General features: G+C 39.0%; 1 protein-coding gene across 3 annotated transcripts in view; it reads right to left on the reverse strand.

The window, feature by feature from the left end:
• The window catches only part of CUNH20orf194 (chromosome unknown C20orf194 homolog), a 141,554-nt gene that overhangs the window by 80,530 nt on the left and 41,840 nt on the right, over nucleotides 1-19,184 (reverse strand). For all 3 annotated transcript variants that reach the window (XM_021712002.1, XM_008057408.2, XM_008057407.2), the window contains 2 exons: nucleotides 16,283-16,360; nucleotides 4,637-4,735 (listed from right to left, as the gene is read on the reverse strand). In XM_021712002.1, the coding sequence (XP_021567677.1) occupies nucleotides 4,637-4,735; nucleotides 16,283-16,360 (177 nt within the window). The remainder of the gene's footprint in view (nucleotides 1-4,636; nucleotides 4,736-16,282; nucleotides 16,361-19,184) is intronic.

Raw genomic sequence — 19,184 nt, forward strand, 5'->3', positions numbered from 1 at the left:
ATTACGTGTGTGTGTGTGTGTGTGTGAGAGCAGAGGTGGGGAAATGAATCTGAGAGCCAGGAATAAAGGGACAGGGAGTGGCCCCCTAGACCCTGGAGGATCCGGCCTGTGAAGAACCATCTGGCCTTTGTGGACTAGGCCGGCCAAACCGGCTTCCTACCAGGCCTCAGCCAGGTGATCAGAAGCAAATCCCTGCCTTCCTCCAAGCCAGGCTGAAGCGAGCTTGGGTTTGCAAACCTAATGGGGAGCTTTTCTTCAAGTGTTGGTCACCCACCACATCCAGACGGCAGAGAGCCCCTTGCCTGGCGGCCAGTGTCAGGGTAGATGTCCACCCACCAGCGTCCTCCAGTGCCCTGAAGTTTCACTAGGCCTGGCGACAAATGAAGGGGTCAGGCAGTGAGTGGCAAGTGCTAGATGGGTTGTTTGAAGAGCAACGCCACCGGGCACCGGGTGAAGGGACACAAGTGACATTTTCTACATTTTTTTTTTTTGAGTTGGAGTCTCACTCTGTTGCCCAGACTGAAGTGCAGTGGCCGCTCCCAGCCACCGCAGCCTTGACCTGCCGGGCTCCAGCGATCCTTCTGCCTCAGCCTTCCGAGTAGCCGGAATTACAGTAGGCGCACGCTACCACACCTGGCTGATTTTTTTATTTTATTGTAGAGATGAGGTCTCGTCTGCCCAGGCAGGTCTCAAACCTGCGGGCTCAGGCAATCCACTCACCTCATCCTCCCAAAGGCGCGAGATTACAAGCTGAGCAACCGAGCCCGGCTATGTTAATTTTAACATGTTAATTTAAAATAAGCAATAAAGAGAAATCCAAGAAATCTGAATACACTGACAGAAGTTTCCTGGGAAACCAAGGAAGCAATTCTCAGGTTTTGGATGTACAGTGTTCAAGGTAAGCACTAGCCAAGCTAAACATGCAGGGGCTAGTGTCCAAGGAGTCAAAACTTCAAAATGTAACTTCAATATCTCTAAATAACATCTACTTTATTTTTTCTGATTATTGAAGTAATATGTAATGAATATATAAGACAATAAAAATTACCAACAATCTCTAAGAACCGTTAACATTTTGGTACATTTTCTTCTAATCTTGTTTCAGTGGTACAGCCATAGAAAAATATGACTATACCAAAATTAATTAAATAGTCCTCGATTCTTAGAAATTTATACTGTTACTAACTCTTCTATATCATGACTACATATGCGTACATGTGTGTATATATATGTACATACATATATAATATAATAAATGCTATAAATTTTATATGCAGCTCTGATTATTTCCATAAGACAGATCTGGAAATGAAATCACAGGGTAAAAGTCAGAACCATATTGCCAAATTGTTCTTTAGGAAAGTTCTATCCATGTGCATTTCCACTTATAATATATGAGTGTGCCCATCTCAGGGTATTCTCATAAGCACTGCCTATGAAAAGTTTTCAATATATTTGCCAAGTTCACAAATGAAACATGGGGCCTCAATGGTGTCTTCTCATACGTTCTTTGCTTTTTAATGAAGTAGAATATTTTAGATTTGTTCAAGTGGCCATTTGGATTTCCTTTTGTTAGTTAACTGTTTATTTGCATTCTCTGAATATTTACCAATTAGAGTTTTGGTGTTTGTCTTACTGATCTACAAAAATTCTTTACAGATTAAAATTTATTGTGGGCTTACTATGTGAACTGTGATAGGCACTTAAATGTATTATCTCAAGCAATACTAATAACCTATGAGGTTCATTCTATCCTTATCCCCTCTCTACAGATGAGCGGACTGAGACACACAGATAATTTACTTGTCCAAGGTCACAGAGCCCATGAACTGAGTACAATCTCTAACTGAGATTGTAACTAGGTAATCATTAGGGGGGAAAAAAGGATAAAATTAGATTCATATCTCACACCATACACACAAAAAAATTCTACGTAGATTAGGGATCTAAATGTAAATATTTAAACCATACAGGTATTAGAAGAGCTAATTACTCTTTAACATTTAATTAAAGCCTTTTCCTATACAATGACTCATAATCCAGAGGCAATAAAAGATGATCAATTTACATTAAAAAGTCTGCAAGGCCAAAAAAATTCCAACACAAAGCAACTGATAAACATGGAAAAATATTTGGAAATATATGCTGGAGACAAAATGTTAATGGCCCAAATAAATAACAAGTTCTTAAAAACAAAGAGACAAGAAAATCTTCTAAAACTTATGCTCTTTTTTTCCGAGTCAGGATCTCACTTTGTTGCCCAGGCTGAAGTACAGTGGTATAATCATGACTCACTACAGCCTCAACTTCCTGGGCTCAGGCAGTCCTCCTGCTTCAGCCTCCTGAGTAGCTGGAACTACAGGAATGTACCACTACCTCAGGCTAATTTAAAACATTTTTTTATAGAAATGAGGCCTTGTTATGTTGCCCAGGTTGGTCTCAAACACAGACATGAGCCACCATGCCTGGTCCAAAAACCGATGCTCTACAAGTCAGTTAATAATATTGTACCAATACTAAAATGGGAAAAACACAAAATACAAAATAGCCCTTAAACACATGAAAAAATGCTCAAACTTACTCATAATTAGAGAAATGCAAGTTAAAAGAACACCAAGATACTATCTCTCATCTATGAGACTGAAAATTCAAAAGCATGACAATGCATTCTATTGGCGAGACTGTGGAGCAGAGGTACTCTCATATATTGCCAGTAGGAATGCAAACTGGTACGACCCTTCTGAAGGGGAATTTGGCAATAGCTAACAAGACTACATATATGCACTTACCTTTTGACCCAGCAATCCCATTACTAGGTATATATACCTCCAGCAATATGAAATACATAAGCACAGAGTTATTTACTATGGCACTGTTTGCAATGGTAAAATATTGAAAATAATCTAAATATGCATATATCAGAGAATAGCTGAATAAGTTAAGGCAAATTTGCAAAATGGAGTACTATGAATTGTAACAAAGAATGAAAAATATCTCAATGACCTGACTTGGATAGAGTTCCAGGATATATTGCTAAGTGAAAAAAACAAAGTAGAAATGACAGTATGCTACCCTTCAATGTAAGAAAGAATTGGATATGAGAAAATACATATGTATCTGCTCATTTGTGCAAATGTAACAGAAAAGATAAACTGGAAACTAAAGAGATGCACTATCTAGAATTAATAGAGTCAATGGTAGAAAAGGGGTAGAAAGAAAGGGGAATGAGAATAGGAGAGCAGAAAATGAGAGTGACGTTTCTGAGTATCAGTATTCTGATATCCTTTTGGAATATTATTCACTTTTAGAACCATAGTAATAACAAGAAAAAATAATCCAAAAAACAAAAACAGGCATCAGTGAGACATGGGACACCTTCAAGGTGGTCTAACGTAGATGACGTAACTGGAGTCTTTGAAGAAAAGGAGAGAGGTGGGGAACATAAAGAAATATTTGAAGAAACAGTGCCCCCAAACTTTCCAAACTCAATAAAAACTATAAATCCACAGACCTAGGAAGCTCAAGAAAACCTAAGTGGAAAAAATCTGAAGAAAACAACAGCAAGACGTTTCATAATCAAGTTATTCAAAACCAATAATAAAGAGAAAATATCAAAAGCTGCCAGAAGGAAAAAAAAAAAGACCTACTATGTACAGAGACTAGGATGAAAGACGTCTCATCAGAAACAACATAAGTGATAAGATGGTGAAGCAACATTTCTCCAGTACTGAAACAGAGAGGCTTGTCAACCCAGAATTCATGGCAAAAAACACCTTTAAAAAATAAAGGCAAAATAATATTTTTTTCCAGACATACAAAAGCTGAAAGGATCCGTCATGAGAAGATTCACACCACCAAAAATTTTAAAGGACTTCCTTCAGGGAGAAGGAGATCGAGTGGAAGTGTGGGTCTATATAAAGGAAAGAAGAGCACCAGAGAAAGCAACTACATGGACAAATGGTCATGTTTTTTCCTTGTTACTTAAATATTTTAAAAGATAATTTTAAACAAAAGTGGTAGCATTGTATTCTGGGGTTTATGAGGTATGTAAAAAAAAAAGGCATGCCAACACAGATCGAATGATTGGGAGGAAGACTTGCTCTGGGCCCCAGAGAGCACGGAGGAGCTGAGGACTACAGTGCAAGTCCAGGGAGGCTCAAGGGCAAGTTCAAGAGGGCTCTGCTGATTCTGCCTGGTAACCGGTTTTTGAGACTGTTCTGTGCCCTGGTACTCAATGATAATTCAAGTATACTCAAGGAGTCTTAGCATGAACCTGGTAACTGCTCACTACCATCGTTTGCTTGGAAAGACATCTTGGCATTCACCACCTGGAGGTTCAACTGATGAAGGTGCGCCACTCACACGTGGAGAATTATTCCTAGGCTTATTAACTAGTGTCCAACAGAAGTGCTGGCACCATAACACTGAAAAGTGAATATCCTTCTTGTAAAGAACCTGGCCCAGGAAAAAGACAACTTTTTATACAGGGGTTGGCATGGGGGAATACAACACAGTTTAACGATAAACAAAACAAATTAGGACAATATTGTATTTTGAAAAAATTTGTAATAAAAAAATCAAAACAATAAATAAATTAACCAATGTTTTTTCTCTCTTGGGTCTTTCCCTTACATACCTCACCCGCTTGAGATTCTGAAAGTTCCAGGAGGAAAGGAATTTCTGTGTCAAAATTAGCAAAGAAGCTAGTCCACTGATGTTCAAAAGCCACCAAATCCTAGGAAGAAAGTGGAAGAGATAAAATACGTGGCCATACATAGGAAGTACTTTAGAAAATTAAAATCACAAAACCACAACCGACTTCAAAATACCTGACTATTTACATGTTGTTTCAAAAGGTAGCAGCAAAGTACTGATACATGCCACCATATGATGGATTCAAAAATATTCTGCTAAGTGAAGGAAGCCAGATGTAAAGGACCACCTGACATATGGTTTGTTTATATGAAATATCCAGAAAAGGCAAATCTGTATTAGTGGTTGCCTCGAGTTAGGAATAGGACTGGAGATTGACAGTAAGTGGGCATAAGAGAAGTTTCTGGGTTGATAAAAATGTTCTAAAATTCTACTGTGGTGTTGGTTACGCAACTCTAAAAATTTACTAAAAATCACTGAATTATACACTTAAACTGGGTGAATTTTATGGTATATAAATTATACTTCAATAAAGCTGTTTAAAAGAAAGAAAGAAAGACAGTAATGATCCTCCAGCGCCTTACTTTAGCAACCCTGTTGGGGGAGGAATTTATATATTTAAGAGGCACCTAAAGGATGGTACCATGTCCAGTGCCAAAGAAGCACATCAGTGCAGCACTGTCCAAGGACTACTTGATCTTAGTTAAAAGTCCAGTGGAGTCAGGGATGACGCAGAACCGTCCCCTTCCTCATGCCCTCTTCCTAGTGGTCACAAGAGTACTGAGGAATGCTGCGCCCTTCCTAGCTCGCTTCAGAATGCAGCTCCCACTCCCTACCCCCTCCTAGCTGCTTTCAACCTCCCCTGGAGCTCATTCTGTTCCCAAGCACCACATCTTGCTTTCTGTAACTGGCTTTTCTTGAAGGTATCATCAGCTAACAACAACAACAACAAAAACAACAACAACAAAAACCCAGTTCTGACTTGTTTGATTAAGATACTCCTTAAGTATCTTATTTTGAAGTTGCTGATAATTTGTACTCAAAATGCATAGCCGTCCTTAGTGTCCATCTCCCATTGTGTAAGGATACACACGTCAGTCTATTGCCTCACTCATAGCAGGCATTCTGTTTGTTGTACCAAAACTCACTGGCCAGATCTATTCTCTCCTCCACTCCTCTCCCACTTGAGGATACACAAGTAATCACACCTGTGGGTTCTGTGCTGGCCACGTACTGATTCTACTTCTGGACGCAGGCCTAAAGCACAATAGACCTCTACTGAGAAAAGTGTAACAATATTATCACTACTGGCTTCTTTACTTGTTGCCTAGACTATCTATCAATATCTATATACAGACATGTGTGTGCATAAATGTATACAAATATAGACATGTATATTATATATAATATATAACTGACACATGTATAAACTTCAGTAATCATGTAAGTGACAGTGCTGATCTTATTTCCTGAATGTTTTTGACATAATGTAGGATAAAACTAAGAAGGTATGTGTATAGAGAGACTATTTCCTAACTTTGGCCACTGAAGAGATCTAGAAACAATGACCAAATCAGTAGCAATGAACATTCATTCCTAGCACTCACTGTGTATAGAGAGACTATTTCCTAACTTTAGCCACTGAAGAGATCTAGAAACAATGACCAAATCAGTAGCAATGAACATTCATTCCTAGCACTCACCTTGTGGTGCTAAAATATCACTTTTCTTTCTTTTTTTTTTTTGAGTTGGAGTCTCACTCTGTCGCCCAGACTGGAGTGCAGTGGCCGCGCCCGGCCACCGCAGCCTTGTCCTGCTGGGCTCTAGCAATCCTTCCACCTCAGCCTTCCAAGTAGCCAGAATTATAAGTGTGCACTACCACGCCCGGCTGATTTTTTGATTTATTGTAGAGATGAGGTCTCGCTGCCCAGGTGGGTCTCAAACCCGCGGGCTCAGGCAATCCACTCACCTCAGCCTCCCAAAGGCACGGGATTACAGGCTGAGCCACCGAGCCCGGCTAAATACCACTTTTCATTCAAAGAAACCAGAACTCTTTAGAAAAATGATTGATTCCAACTCAGGACAGGAAATGTACAAGATAAGCCTGGGATATTTTAACAAAGTAGTTAGCAAAGACTATTAGTATTGTGTTATAAGAACTGGTGAACTAACTTGAAGGGAGTTCACTATCCAAAGATGGAACAATTTGAGTATCACTAAATATGGTGATTTCAATTAATATAAACACATCAAATATAATTTAAATCTGAGTTCAAAATTACATATGTATTTTTAAAAACTAATTGGTTCCTTTTGGAGAATGATTAGGAGTCAACTTTATTTTGAATACTGATGAATAAATGCAAGTTCAAGCATTTATCCTACTTTTCCTACATGGGCTTTACCGCTATCTAAATAGCAAGTTGAATATTTCTCTTTAGAGAATATACATAAAGAAGGAATTATAGAATTGGAATATCACTACTGTGCAATGGTAAATTAAGAATCTAAGGATTGCACATAAATCTCTGTTCACAAAACATAAAAAGAATCAATTAGACATCATGTACTTCTTGATAAGAATATAACACCTTCCTGCAAGTACTCTTTCCTCAAAAAATCAATACTAAAACTGAATAAATCTCTAGATTCATGACCAATAATAAAAAAATACAGAAGACAGATCAAAATGTTAAACTACGTCATGGGAATGCAATCCACAAAAATCTACTGAGGGCTACTATAAGACAAATGATCTGGTTTCTTCAACAAAGAGATAGTGGGCAGGGGTGGGGGGGCGGACAAAGAAATAGAGAAGAAACCTATAGACTAAAAGAAACTTAAAACATACACACCCATGTACACATACACACAGGCAAGCAAAGCTAAACTATGTGTTTATGGAAGCACATCTGGATATAAAACTGCAAAGAAAAGTAAGGAGATAATTACCATAGAATTCACGATAATGTTAATATTTGGGGAAAGAAGAAGGAGGTGAGGGGTTTCGCTGAAAGCACTCGAATTACTTCTGGGTGTGGCTAGCAAGGTTCTGCTGCTTTGTTGTATAACAATTCATTAGGTTGTACATCAGTTTTATACTATTTTCTGAGTCTGCATTATTTTAATAATAAGTTTTTAAAAGCAAATACACAGTATTATTTGTTCATTTTGGAAAACTCACAGAATAAAAACACTGTTAACACTCTGGGAAATGTTCTCTCCTCCTATATTTACATATGTATTCCACATATACGAACATGCATGTTACAACCAGTAACCTGCACTTGCCTGGGCCAGACTGCCTTGCTATACCACTTCTGTGCCTCAGGCCAGTAACCCAGTCCTTCTGGGTTTGGGTTCTCAACCCCCTACTGTCAGGTCCAGTCAGTACCCTTGATCCTGGGTACAGGACAGTCTTCCAACGTTGGCACTGGGTTACTCCCACATGTCCTTCTAAACTTTGAAGTACTCTTCCCACTCTCCCAATGAACACTCTACCCACAGACATTCAATGTCTGCCTGACTCCTCTGGTACCAGATCCAATCCTCATGTCAAGCTGGCTGCCACCCACATACTGAAAGTATGTTTCAGTTCAGAAAGACCTGTGCTAAACTCTGCCTCTTATGGGCTGTGTGACCTTGGGCAAGGAACTTAACCTCATTGAACTTCAAATGCCTTATATGTATATGTATAATTGGGATGACTACTATCTTTCAGAGATCTTTTAGAAATTAAATGAAATAACCCATATGAAGTGCTTATTGTCAGGCTTTGCACATTAGATGTCTTTAATATTTGTCAATTTCTCTGCTTCTACTGTAGGCCACCCATGGTTGGCTGTGAGGCCATCTGAGCCTTCCCCTTGACATCCTGACATCTATCTGCTATCTCTCTTAGACACCCATAATGCACATCACCAGCCTCAGGGAAGTTATGCTGAGTGTGTCTCTGCCTTGCCTGCTTGGCTCTATACAATCCCTTTGGCTTTGCCAGAATGCTTCACTTTGTGAGACTTCAAAAAACAAAAGGAAGCAATAAAGTGATCAGTACAGAATACACTTTGTGTTTTAATTCTATTTAGATACATACTCAGGAGGTAGGTTTCCACTTTATCAGCCTGCCTGGTGACATTCATCTTGGCTTGGGTCTATGACAGGAAGTAGTTACATAACTGAGAGGTAGTCATTCTCTGGCTATATTCCAGGTGAAAACCAGTATGCTTTGGGGGTTACACAGAAGAAGATAGGAACTTTGCTCCCAAGAAACCTCCCTGAAGGAGGTAGATATGTCAGTACTAATTACAGAATAAGGTAGAATGAATCATTAAATAATGCTTTCACTCTATGCATATTCCACTTTTCCAATGGACGATGCAACAAACTCTCATACTAAAAAATAACTAGCACTATATGTGTAATATTCTTTTATATATATTGTCCTTTTTAATCTTCCCAACATCCTTCTGTACTTCTCTATGCCCACTTTACAGATGAGATTGAGGCACTAAGCAGTGAAGTGACCTGCCTGAGGGCAAAATATTAATAAGCAGTAAAAGCAAAAATATATCTAGATAGACACACAGAGCATGTGTGCTTTCCACCAGACACACTATTCTCCAACTTTTCCCCAACACAAACACTACATTTGTGGAACTGTGTAGATAGTTGGAACTGATCAGCTGAATGGAAAGTTTATCATTCAGACTCTTCAACGCCAAATCCAGAAGACAGACTCAAGATATCAAGGTGAGAATAAGCAGCAGAGTTCTAAAACCACAAGAATCATGCTAGTGTGTCTTGGCCCTTAGCCAGAGGCAAGGACGCTGAACTTCAGACAGAACTCCTAGCCCTAGGCTGGCATCCAGCAGTGGCAGCTCTTGGGAGGCTCAAAGTCATATTCATGGCACCGTCCCTAAGTTAGGCAAGGGATGACTTAAGGACAGGGCGAGGGCAAAGCAGCCGCCTTGGAGCTGCTTCTCTCAGTGTTCAACAGAGAATGATTCTGAGGCTTTCAGACAGGCTTCTTCCCCCTGTGCCTAAAATGCTCATTCTACCTCGTCCTCTTTCTGGAAAAATTCCTCATCACCACATTTGACTCCTCTGGGAAGCAATCCTGAGCATTCCCAGGATGAATTATTCCCTTACCTTTTATGTTCCCACTACTACTATAGCAGTTGCTCCTCCAAGAAGCAATCCTGAACATTTCCAGGCAGAGTCACCAACTTACTTTACTATTTCAGAATGAAAATAAAACTGGCTCTCAGCTTTTTATGCTTCAGGATAGATGAGAAATTGAGAGGCTTCCTTCCCCTTCTTCATGATATCACCTAAGAATACCAAGCTCATGGAAAGTCAGTAAACCAGAAAAGGACCTTATCTATAGCCCATGGTGATCATCACTGTTGCTTCTTCAGCTGCATGATGTCACTGCTCTTCCACGTGCAATTAAAGATGCTCTCCTGCATGGACCTCTCCACTGACTCCAGAGACGCTTGCAATATTCTCACAACTACAGTGCTGTATCTGACCTCTACGTGTGACCTGTAGTGTCCTCATGTTCAGGCCACTGCATGCAAGTGGGGCATGGGTCTCAGACATTTGCAGACACTCTTCAACTATCTATCTCACTTATCTTTGGCTAAGTTTTCTTCATCATTTTTAGATTCTCAATGTTGTATATTTTTGCATTTTTACTTTTTTTCTGTAATTAAGTTAGCTATAGGATGGTGATGATGATGATACAATGATGATGATGATTCCATTTTTTTAAAAGAACAAAAATTTTAGGCTTTTTAAAAAATCTTTTATTTTTTTGAGCTGGGGTCTCACTCTGTTGTCCAGGCTAGAGTGCAGTGGTATGATCACAGCTCACTGTAGCCTTGACCTTCTGGGTTCAGACAGTCCTTCCACCTCAGCCTCCCAAGTAGCTGGAACTACAGATGTGAACCACCACACCTGGCTAATTTTTTAATTTTTTGTAGAGGCGAGGTCTCAAATTCCTGGACTTAAGCAATTCTCTCACTTCAGTCTCCCAAAGTACTAGGATTACAGGTGTGAGCCACCATGCCCAGCCTCGGTTTTATTTTTCCTTTATATTTTTCTTTCTTTCTTTTTACTTTAAGTATTCACATCTTTTTTTTTTTTTTTTGAGTTGGCATCTCACTCTATCACCCAGACTGGAGGGCAGGGGCATGCTCACAGCCACTGCAGCCTCGACCTGCTGGGCTGAGGTGATCCCTCTGCCTCAGTCTTCCAAGTAGCAGAAACTACAGGCGTGTGCTACCATGCCCAGCTAATTTTTTGATTTACTGTAGAGACGAGGTCTCACCAAGTTGCCCCAGCTGGTCCTGAACTCCTGGACTTAGGCAATCCTCCTGCCTTGGCCTCCCAAAGTGGTGGGATTACAAGCTTGAGCCATTGCACTTGGCTACATTTCTGTTTAATAAGAAATGTTTAAACAGAATGGATACTCAATTTTATAAAATGCCTTTTTAGCATATATGGAGTCATCATAAATGGCTTCAAGAAGAAAAATTACCATGATGATTATATTAATAGATTTCATGATATTTAACTAAATACTGAATTCCTTAAATATGCCCTACTTCATTGTAGAATTCTTTTTTTTTTTTTGAGACAGGGTCTCACTCTTACCCAGGCTGGAGTTCAGTGGTACAATCATAGTTCACTATAACCTTGAATTCCTGGGTTCAAACAATTCTCCTGCTTCAGTCACCTGAATAGCTAGGACTGACTACAGGAACATGCCACCATGCCCAAATGATTAAAAAAATTTTTTTTCTAGAGATGGGTCTCACTATATTGCCAACTCCTGGTCTCAAGTGATCCTCCTCCCTCGGCCTCCCAAAGTGCTGAGATTACAGGCATGAGCCATACTGCCCGGCTATAATATGGTCTTAATATGATACTCGGTTCTATATGCCAATATTTTATTTAAAATACAGGCATCAGCATTCATAAATGTCTGTAGTCTTCTTTCTCTTTTTGGTTGGGTTTTGGTATCATTGCTAATTTAATTAAAAGCTTGCAAGTTGTTCTTTTTTCCATGCTCTTTGGTTTTAGTTCACTAAATTCAAATGTTTTGGGGATAGGATCTGGACTTTCCTTTTAAGTAGTTCTGGAATTTTATCTTATTTTAAGGTTTTAGTAGAATTTACCTACAAAATCATGTGTTCCTAGTAATTTCTCTGCCTTTTTCATTTGGTTATTTTAGATTTTCTATCTATTCTGGCATCTATTTTGATTGAAAAACTCTGGACTTTATTTTGCTAACCATAATTGAGCAACTGTAAATTATTGCTATATTAATGTTTAAAGCACTGGGATAGTCTAATTCTAACTCATAAATGTTTGTCAACTATCTGTTTGAAATAAATTTGTGTCTGAACAGCTAATGAAACTATTAAATTATACAGATATTATTCATGACAGCTTTGTACTGTGGAATGTGCTTAATAAAAAATGAAATGTTAAAAAAAAGAATGCTTTCAGAGAATATTATCCCCTTTAGCCAAATATATTTGCATTGAAATGATACAATGACTTCTTATGACAGGGTCTCTCCTTTGTACCCATCATTTCCCTCTATTTTCTTATTTTGAAATTTGTGCTTTCCCTTTTTTTTCTTGTTAGTTCATTAGTCAGGTTTTGTTACATTAATACTATGTAACAAACAACTCCCATATACCAATGTCTTACAACAAACAACAGTGTTCACAAGTCTACAGGCTGGCTGTAGCTCAGCTGGGCAGTTTCAGTCTGTTCTATGTATCTCATTTGAGGATCGAGGGTTAAAGCAGCAGCTGTGTGGGAAAGTTCTCATGGCAAGAGTGTAAGAGGGCTAGATAAACCACACAAGCACATTGAGGGCCTCTGGTCAGACAAGTCAAGTCACTCACATTCCACATGACCAAGGCTATCATCAGTGCAACACGAAAGAGTGCTCCACCCACTCTCAACTAAAGCAAGAGATGAAAGGAAGGGAAAGCATTATGAAAAAATAATATAACTGACCACAAGTAAGCTAATGGTTTATCTACTTCACTGTTCTCAGTTTCAAAGTACCAGCACTAGGCTTATTTCTGAGTTCTACCACTTTCATGTTTTCTATTTTATTAATTTCTGCTTTCCTTTTAATGAATTCTTTCTTTATTCTTCTTTTCCCCTAACTTCACATGGCTGCTTACTTTATTTTCATTTAAAAATCTCTTGGCCAGGCTCAGTGGCTCAGCCTGTAATCCCAGCAATTTGGGAGGCTGAGGCAAGAGAACTGCGTGAGTCCGCAGGTTCGAGACCAGACTGGGCAGCTTGGTGAGCCCTTGTCTCTATAAGAAAAAAATTTCTTCAGCTCTTCTGGTCACAGGCATTTCAGGAGCCACAGATTACAGTGCAGACATGGCCAAGTCCAAAAACCACACCACACACAACAAGTCCTGAAAACGGCACAGAAATGGCATCAAGAAACCACAATCACAAAGATACAAGTCTCTTAAGGGGGTAGACCCCAAGTTCCTGAGGAACATGCACTTTGCCAAGAAGCACATCAAGAAGGGCCTGAAGAAGATGCAAGCCAACAACACCAGTGCCATGAGTGCACATGCTGAGGTTATCAAGGCCCTCATAAAGCCCAAGGAGGTTAAGCCCAAGATCTCAAAGGGTCCTAGCCACAACTTGCATACATTGCCCACCCCAAGCTTGGGAAGCGTATTTGTGCCCGTATTAACAAGGGCCACTGGCTCTACTGAGGTCCCAGTCGCAGCTTCACCTGCAGCACCAGCTTCAGTTCCAGCTCCTGCTCAGGCTCCCAAAGGTACCAAGACCCCCACAAAAGCTCCAGAGTAGCGGCCCCTGTCTGCCAATGTGAGGACAGAAGGACTGGATTGACCCCCAGGTTGCTTTCTGTGCAGGGCTAGTGTTCTCCTGTACTATTTGTTTTTTGTTTTTTTTGTTTTTTGTTTTTGAGTTGGAGTCTCACTCTGTCTCCCATACTGGAGTGCAGTGGCCGCTCCCAGCCACCGCAGCCTCAACCTGCTGGGCTCCGGCAATCCTTCCACCTCAGCCTTCCAAGTATCCGGAATTACAGGCATACGCTACCATGCCTGGCTGATTTTTTGATTTATTGTAGAGATGAGGTCTCGCTGCCCAGGTGGGTCTCGAACCCGTGGGCTCAGGCAATCCACTCACCTCAGCCTCCCAAAGGCATGGGATTACAGGCTGAGCCACCCAGCCCGGCTCTCCTGTACTATTTGTACAAATAAACCTGAGGCAGCACAAAAAAATTTCTTCTAAGCACTGCTTTAGCTGTATTTCAAATATTGTTATGCAGTGTTTTGACAACATTACTTTCTGGATATTCTTCAATTTAAGTTTCCATTTTCACTTTATATCAAGAATTAAAAGAAAGTTTAAAATTTAACAAGTTGTTCTAAAAAATTATTTTCCTGAGTTCTAGTGCTTACTTTTCAACTAACTGTAAAAACCTTAATGTTCAATTTCCTTAGTATTTATTAATCTCTGACCATGCTCAATAATAAAATTAGTGTATTTCTTTTTCCTACCTCTCTCCTTCCTTACTCATCCAATTTTATTATCTTTTACTGCTCATTTTATACTGTTACTTATTTGTACCTTTATTACTTAATTTTTCAGGTTTTATATGACATCTTTTGATATTCTACCTGCTGGGTACTAACGATGAAGGAAGCAATATCCTCACACTACCTCTTTATCCTGCCTCTCCCACCAACTTTGGCTAGTTATGTCATTTATACAAACAAGCTTAACAGCATTTACGTTGTACCACCATAATTCTCTCAAATGCTTTCGTTTTAGTTCTATAATCAAAAGACCTAATGCCTACGCCAATTCCTCTGCTATAGCTTTTTCAGTCATATCTTGGTTGGCTGAAATGTTAAGTTTCTTCAGAAGCTCCTGAGCACCATAAGTCCCATACCTGCATATTCAAAACATCTGTTGCCTTTATACTTGAGCCACAATATGAAACTTTGGGAATACATGTTTTTCTTGAGGATTTTAATATAGGTGTATTGCTCCAGTTTTTTTTCTACTGTGAAGAAATTCAAGGCCAGCCTGAATTTTTCCCTTCATTTGTGCCTGGCTGCCAAAGCTTTTTTTTTTTTTTTTTTGAGTTGGAGTCTCACTCTGTCGCCTAGACTGAAGTGCAGTGGCCGCTCCCGGTCACCACAGCCTTGACCTGCTGGGCTCTGGTGATCCTTCCGCCTCAGGCTTCCAAGTAGCTGGAACTACAGGCGCACGCTACCACGCCCGATTAATTTTTACATTTATTGTCGAGATGAGGTCTCGCCAAGTTGCCCAGGCGGGTCTCAAACCCGCAAGCTCAGGCAATCCACTCACCTCAGCCTCCCAAGGCGCGGGATTACAGGCTGAGCCACCGAGCCCAGCTTGCCAAAGCATTTTATTATTATTTTTTGGGAGGTGGGGGACAGGGGATGAGGAGAAATCTAGCAGCTTTATTAGGATATTTCTCAGTGTTGAACATTCCAGGACAATTTTCTCTGGAAAAATTTCCCTTTTCTTTTTTTCTTCTTTTTTGACTTACTGTAGAGATGAGGTCTTGCCAAGTTGCCCAGGTTGTTCTTGAACCGTGGGCTCAGGCAATCCCCTTACCTCGGCATTCCAAAGTGCTGGGATTATAGGCTTGAGCCACTGTGCCCAGCCAAAATGGCCCTTTTCAATATGTGGATTCAAACCTTCCGCTATTTCAAGGAAATGAAATTTTTGAAATTATATCTTTTCCTTTCCTTATTATCCTTTTACTTTACTTCCTCACTGTGACCATTCAAAGGACCTAGAACCAGTGTCCCCACAGAAGCAAGAAACATACCTAGTGCCCAGATCATGTTTGCTAAATATAATTCCTCACTAAAGTGTACCAGAGCTCCCTGGAGAAATGGCTAATTCCAAGTCCACGACCATGCATACTTATCCATGGCTCCAAGAGACACTACTGAACTGCTTAACTAATGCATCTACTCTAATAGCTTTAGCTCTGTGGGTTGCAAATTGCTTTCCCCTACCCTGATATGAGTGGGCCCATATTTTTGTAAATAAAGTTTCCTGGAAACACAGACACACCCATTTGTTTAAGCATTGTCTACAGCTGCTTGTGTGCTACCATCATAGTTGCCACAGAGACAGTATGGTACACAAAGCCTAAAATAATATCATTATCTAGACCTTCACAGAAAATGTCTGCCACCCATACTCTAATCTTTGATTCCTTCAAGACAAATTCCATATTTGTATTTTTCAATCCAGAGATAGAGTACAAAAAAGACACCTTCTGCATTATTTTTCTAATCCAAACCAGCAAAAAGAATGTCTTTAGGTGTAAACCTAAATCTGGGACCAGACAGGAGGCCTTGGAATTGCCCCCGTGACACCTCCTCAGAGTGGAAGAGACAGTGTCACTTCTCCAGGTTCCCTGCTACCCCCAAGGAATTCAAGACAATAACCAAGGAAGAAACTGCTCTATTTGACTAATGCAACTTAAAATAAGCCATGCATTTCTTCAAATTAAATATCACTGTAATATTTACAAGATAAATACTGTTTGGTTTCTTACTTCTGAAAGCAAATTCTCCAGAGACACAGGATCCATCTTGCTGTAGACATTCCATAAACTCAAACTCACATCCTGCAACTGCAACAAAGGGCAAAAACATTGAAATAATTAAGTTAATATCATTAGAACAATCAAAATTACTTTCTAATGTTCAGAAATGACTATTTTGGTATAAACTCAGTGTGATTAGAATACAAAATCAAATTCTGCTCAATTATATTAGAATCTATATATGTTAAAAAATGTTTTCCCATGCAAGGAAACTGTTTCAGAACGTTTGGTATATCCTTTATCTTCGATGATGGATACATACATATTTATACACACATATGCAAACACACACGTATATATTGTTTGCCTCTGTTTCAAATAAAATTTCAATCAAAATAATACATGCCCATTGCTTAAAAAAGTCAAAAGGCTTATAACAAAAAAATTTAATCTCCTACTCTAAACTTTCACAAACCCCCACGGTCTCAGAAGCAGAAGTAACCACTTAGAGTTCATTTAACATTTTCTTTTTGGAATTTACCTCCGTATTTTGATATAATATGCTTTTATCACTATTTCTTGATTTATCAATTTAGAAATTAAATACTGATTATGGAAAAGATGCAGCTCTTCCACACTGATCCTCATTTCCAAACTGTTTCTCTTCACACACACACACACACACACCCTAATATTATTTAATATCATATCATAATATAACTTTCTTGGTTATATCAACAGTAACTATTTATAATGTTAAAACCATATGAATATTATTTACTCCAGGCTAAATACATACTACATTTGCTTTCTAATTTTTGTTTTTCTTAGATGTACTGACAGCTTCATTTTTTTCACTTGCATAATTTTTTTTTTAACAAATTAAACCACTTTCTAACGGCCTAACCAATTTGCTAGTATGTTTACTCTAGGGTTTCTCAACAGTGACACTGCTTTCATTTGGGACCTGGTATTTCTTTGTGTGGGAGGCTGCCTTGTGTACTGTAGGCTCTACTCACTAGTTGCCTATAGCACCTCCCCACCCCTCAAATGCAAACCAAAAATATTTCTAAACACTGTCAAAAGTCCAGGGGGGAAGGAAAGGCAAAATCATCCCTGATTAAGAACCACTGGCTTGAGTATATCAGACAATCTATCAATTCCCTTTCTTTTTCTTGCTTCCTTCTAGCAGTTGTACTTTGCTATCACTCTGGAGCTCTCACAGTTGAATTGGTTCCATGGCTTACTTGTTTCCTCTTTCTTAACTGTCTTGTTTGCTGGAACACTTCATCCAATAGCTTTCTAAGAAAGGATTATTGGGAGGCAAACTTTTTTTTTTAGTTTTAAAATGTCTTACTCTGTCTTCATGACTGACTGATCACTCTATTATCTTGGATTCTTTATTTCTTGGGGCTCTGTCTTGATACTTTCTACTGGTATAGTTCAAATTCCCTAATCTTTTCTTCTGCCATAACCAATCTGTCATTAATCTCATTCAGGGCAATTTTTCTCTTCTAAAAAAATTCCTAAGTATTACATTCATTTTCATCTAATGTATTTTTTATCTTAGATGTTGTGGTTTTTATCTCTAGAAACTCAAATTGAATCTTTTTTTCTGAGACAGGAATCTGGCCTCAGCCTGGTCTCAGACTCCTGGGTTCAAGCGATCCTAACACCTCAGCCTCCCCAGTAGCTGGAACTACAGGTGCATGCCACCACAAACAAGTTTGGGTCTTTTGAAATATCTTCTATGTCTCAATTTTTCCTCTAGCTTTTTGAACATATGAAATACAATTAAAACTACTGTGATGATGTCCTTGTCTGCTAATTTTAACATTTCTGTCAATTCTAGGTTAATTTTTATTAATTATCTCATTATCAGTTGTTTTCTCCAGCTTATTTTAAATCTGATCATCACTGGATGCCAGACACTGAACTTTTACCTTGTTGGGTGCTAGATATTTTTGTATTCCTATAAATAAATATTCTTGCACTTTGTTCTAGGATGCAGTTAAGTTACTTGAAGCTTGATCCTTTTGGGTCTTGATTTTATGAACTGTTAGAAGGGTCTGAAGCAGTGCTCAGTCTAGGACTGATTATTCCCACTACTGAGACAAAACCCTCCTGAATACTCTACTCAGTGCTCTGTGAATTATGGGCATACCTCAAAGCTATTGTAGGTTTGGTTCCAAATCACCATAATAAAGTAAGTATCACCAACAAAAATTTTTTGGTTTCCTAGTACATATGAAAGTTATGTTAATACCATACTATAGTTTATTAAAGTATGTAATAGCATTATATCTAAAAAAAAATCCCAATGTACATACCTTAATTGTTAAAATATCGCTAAAAAATGCTAACGATCACCTGAGCCTTCAGTGAGTTGTAATCTTTTTGCTGGTGGGGGGCCTTGCCTCCATGTTGATGGGTGCTAATTGACCAGAGTGATAGTTGCTGAAGTTTGGGGACTATGGCAATTTCTTGAAATAAGACAACAATAAAATCTGCCATATTGATTGACTCTTGCTTTTATGAAAGACTTCTCTGTAGCATGCAATGCCGTTTGATAGCATTTTACCCACAGCAGAACTTCTTTCAAAATTGGAGTCAATCCTCTCAAACCCTGCCACTGCTTTATCAATTAAGTTTCTGGAATATTCAAAGTTCTTTATTGTCATTTCAACAATGTTTACTACATCCTCACCAAGAGTAGATGCCATCTCAAGAAATCACTTTCATTACTCATCCATAAGAAGCAATTCCTTATCCATTAACGTTTTACCATTGGATTGCAGCAATTCAGTCACATCTTCAGGCTCTATTTTTTTTTTTAAAGACAGGGTCTTGCTCTGTTGCTTAGGCTGGAGTGCAGTGGCACAATCAGAGCTCACTACAGCCTTCAACTCTT

This window comes from Carlito syrichta, unplaced genomic scaffold (assembly GCF_000164805.1).
Source record: "Carlito syrichta isolate Samal-C Ts95f unplaced genomic scaffold, Tarsius_syrichta-2.0.1 Scaffold303007, whole genome shotgun sequence".
Taxonomy (NCBI): domain Eukaryota; kingdom Metazoa; phylum Chordata; class Mammalia; order Primates; family Tarsiidae; genus Carlito; species Carlito syrichta.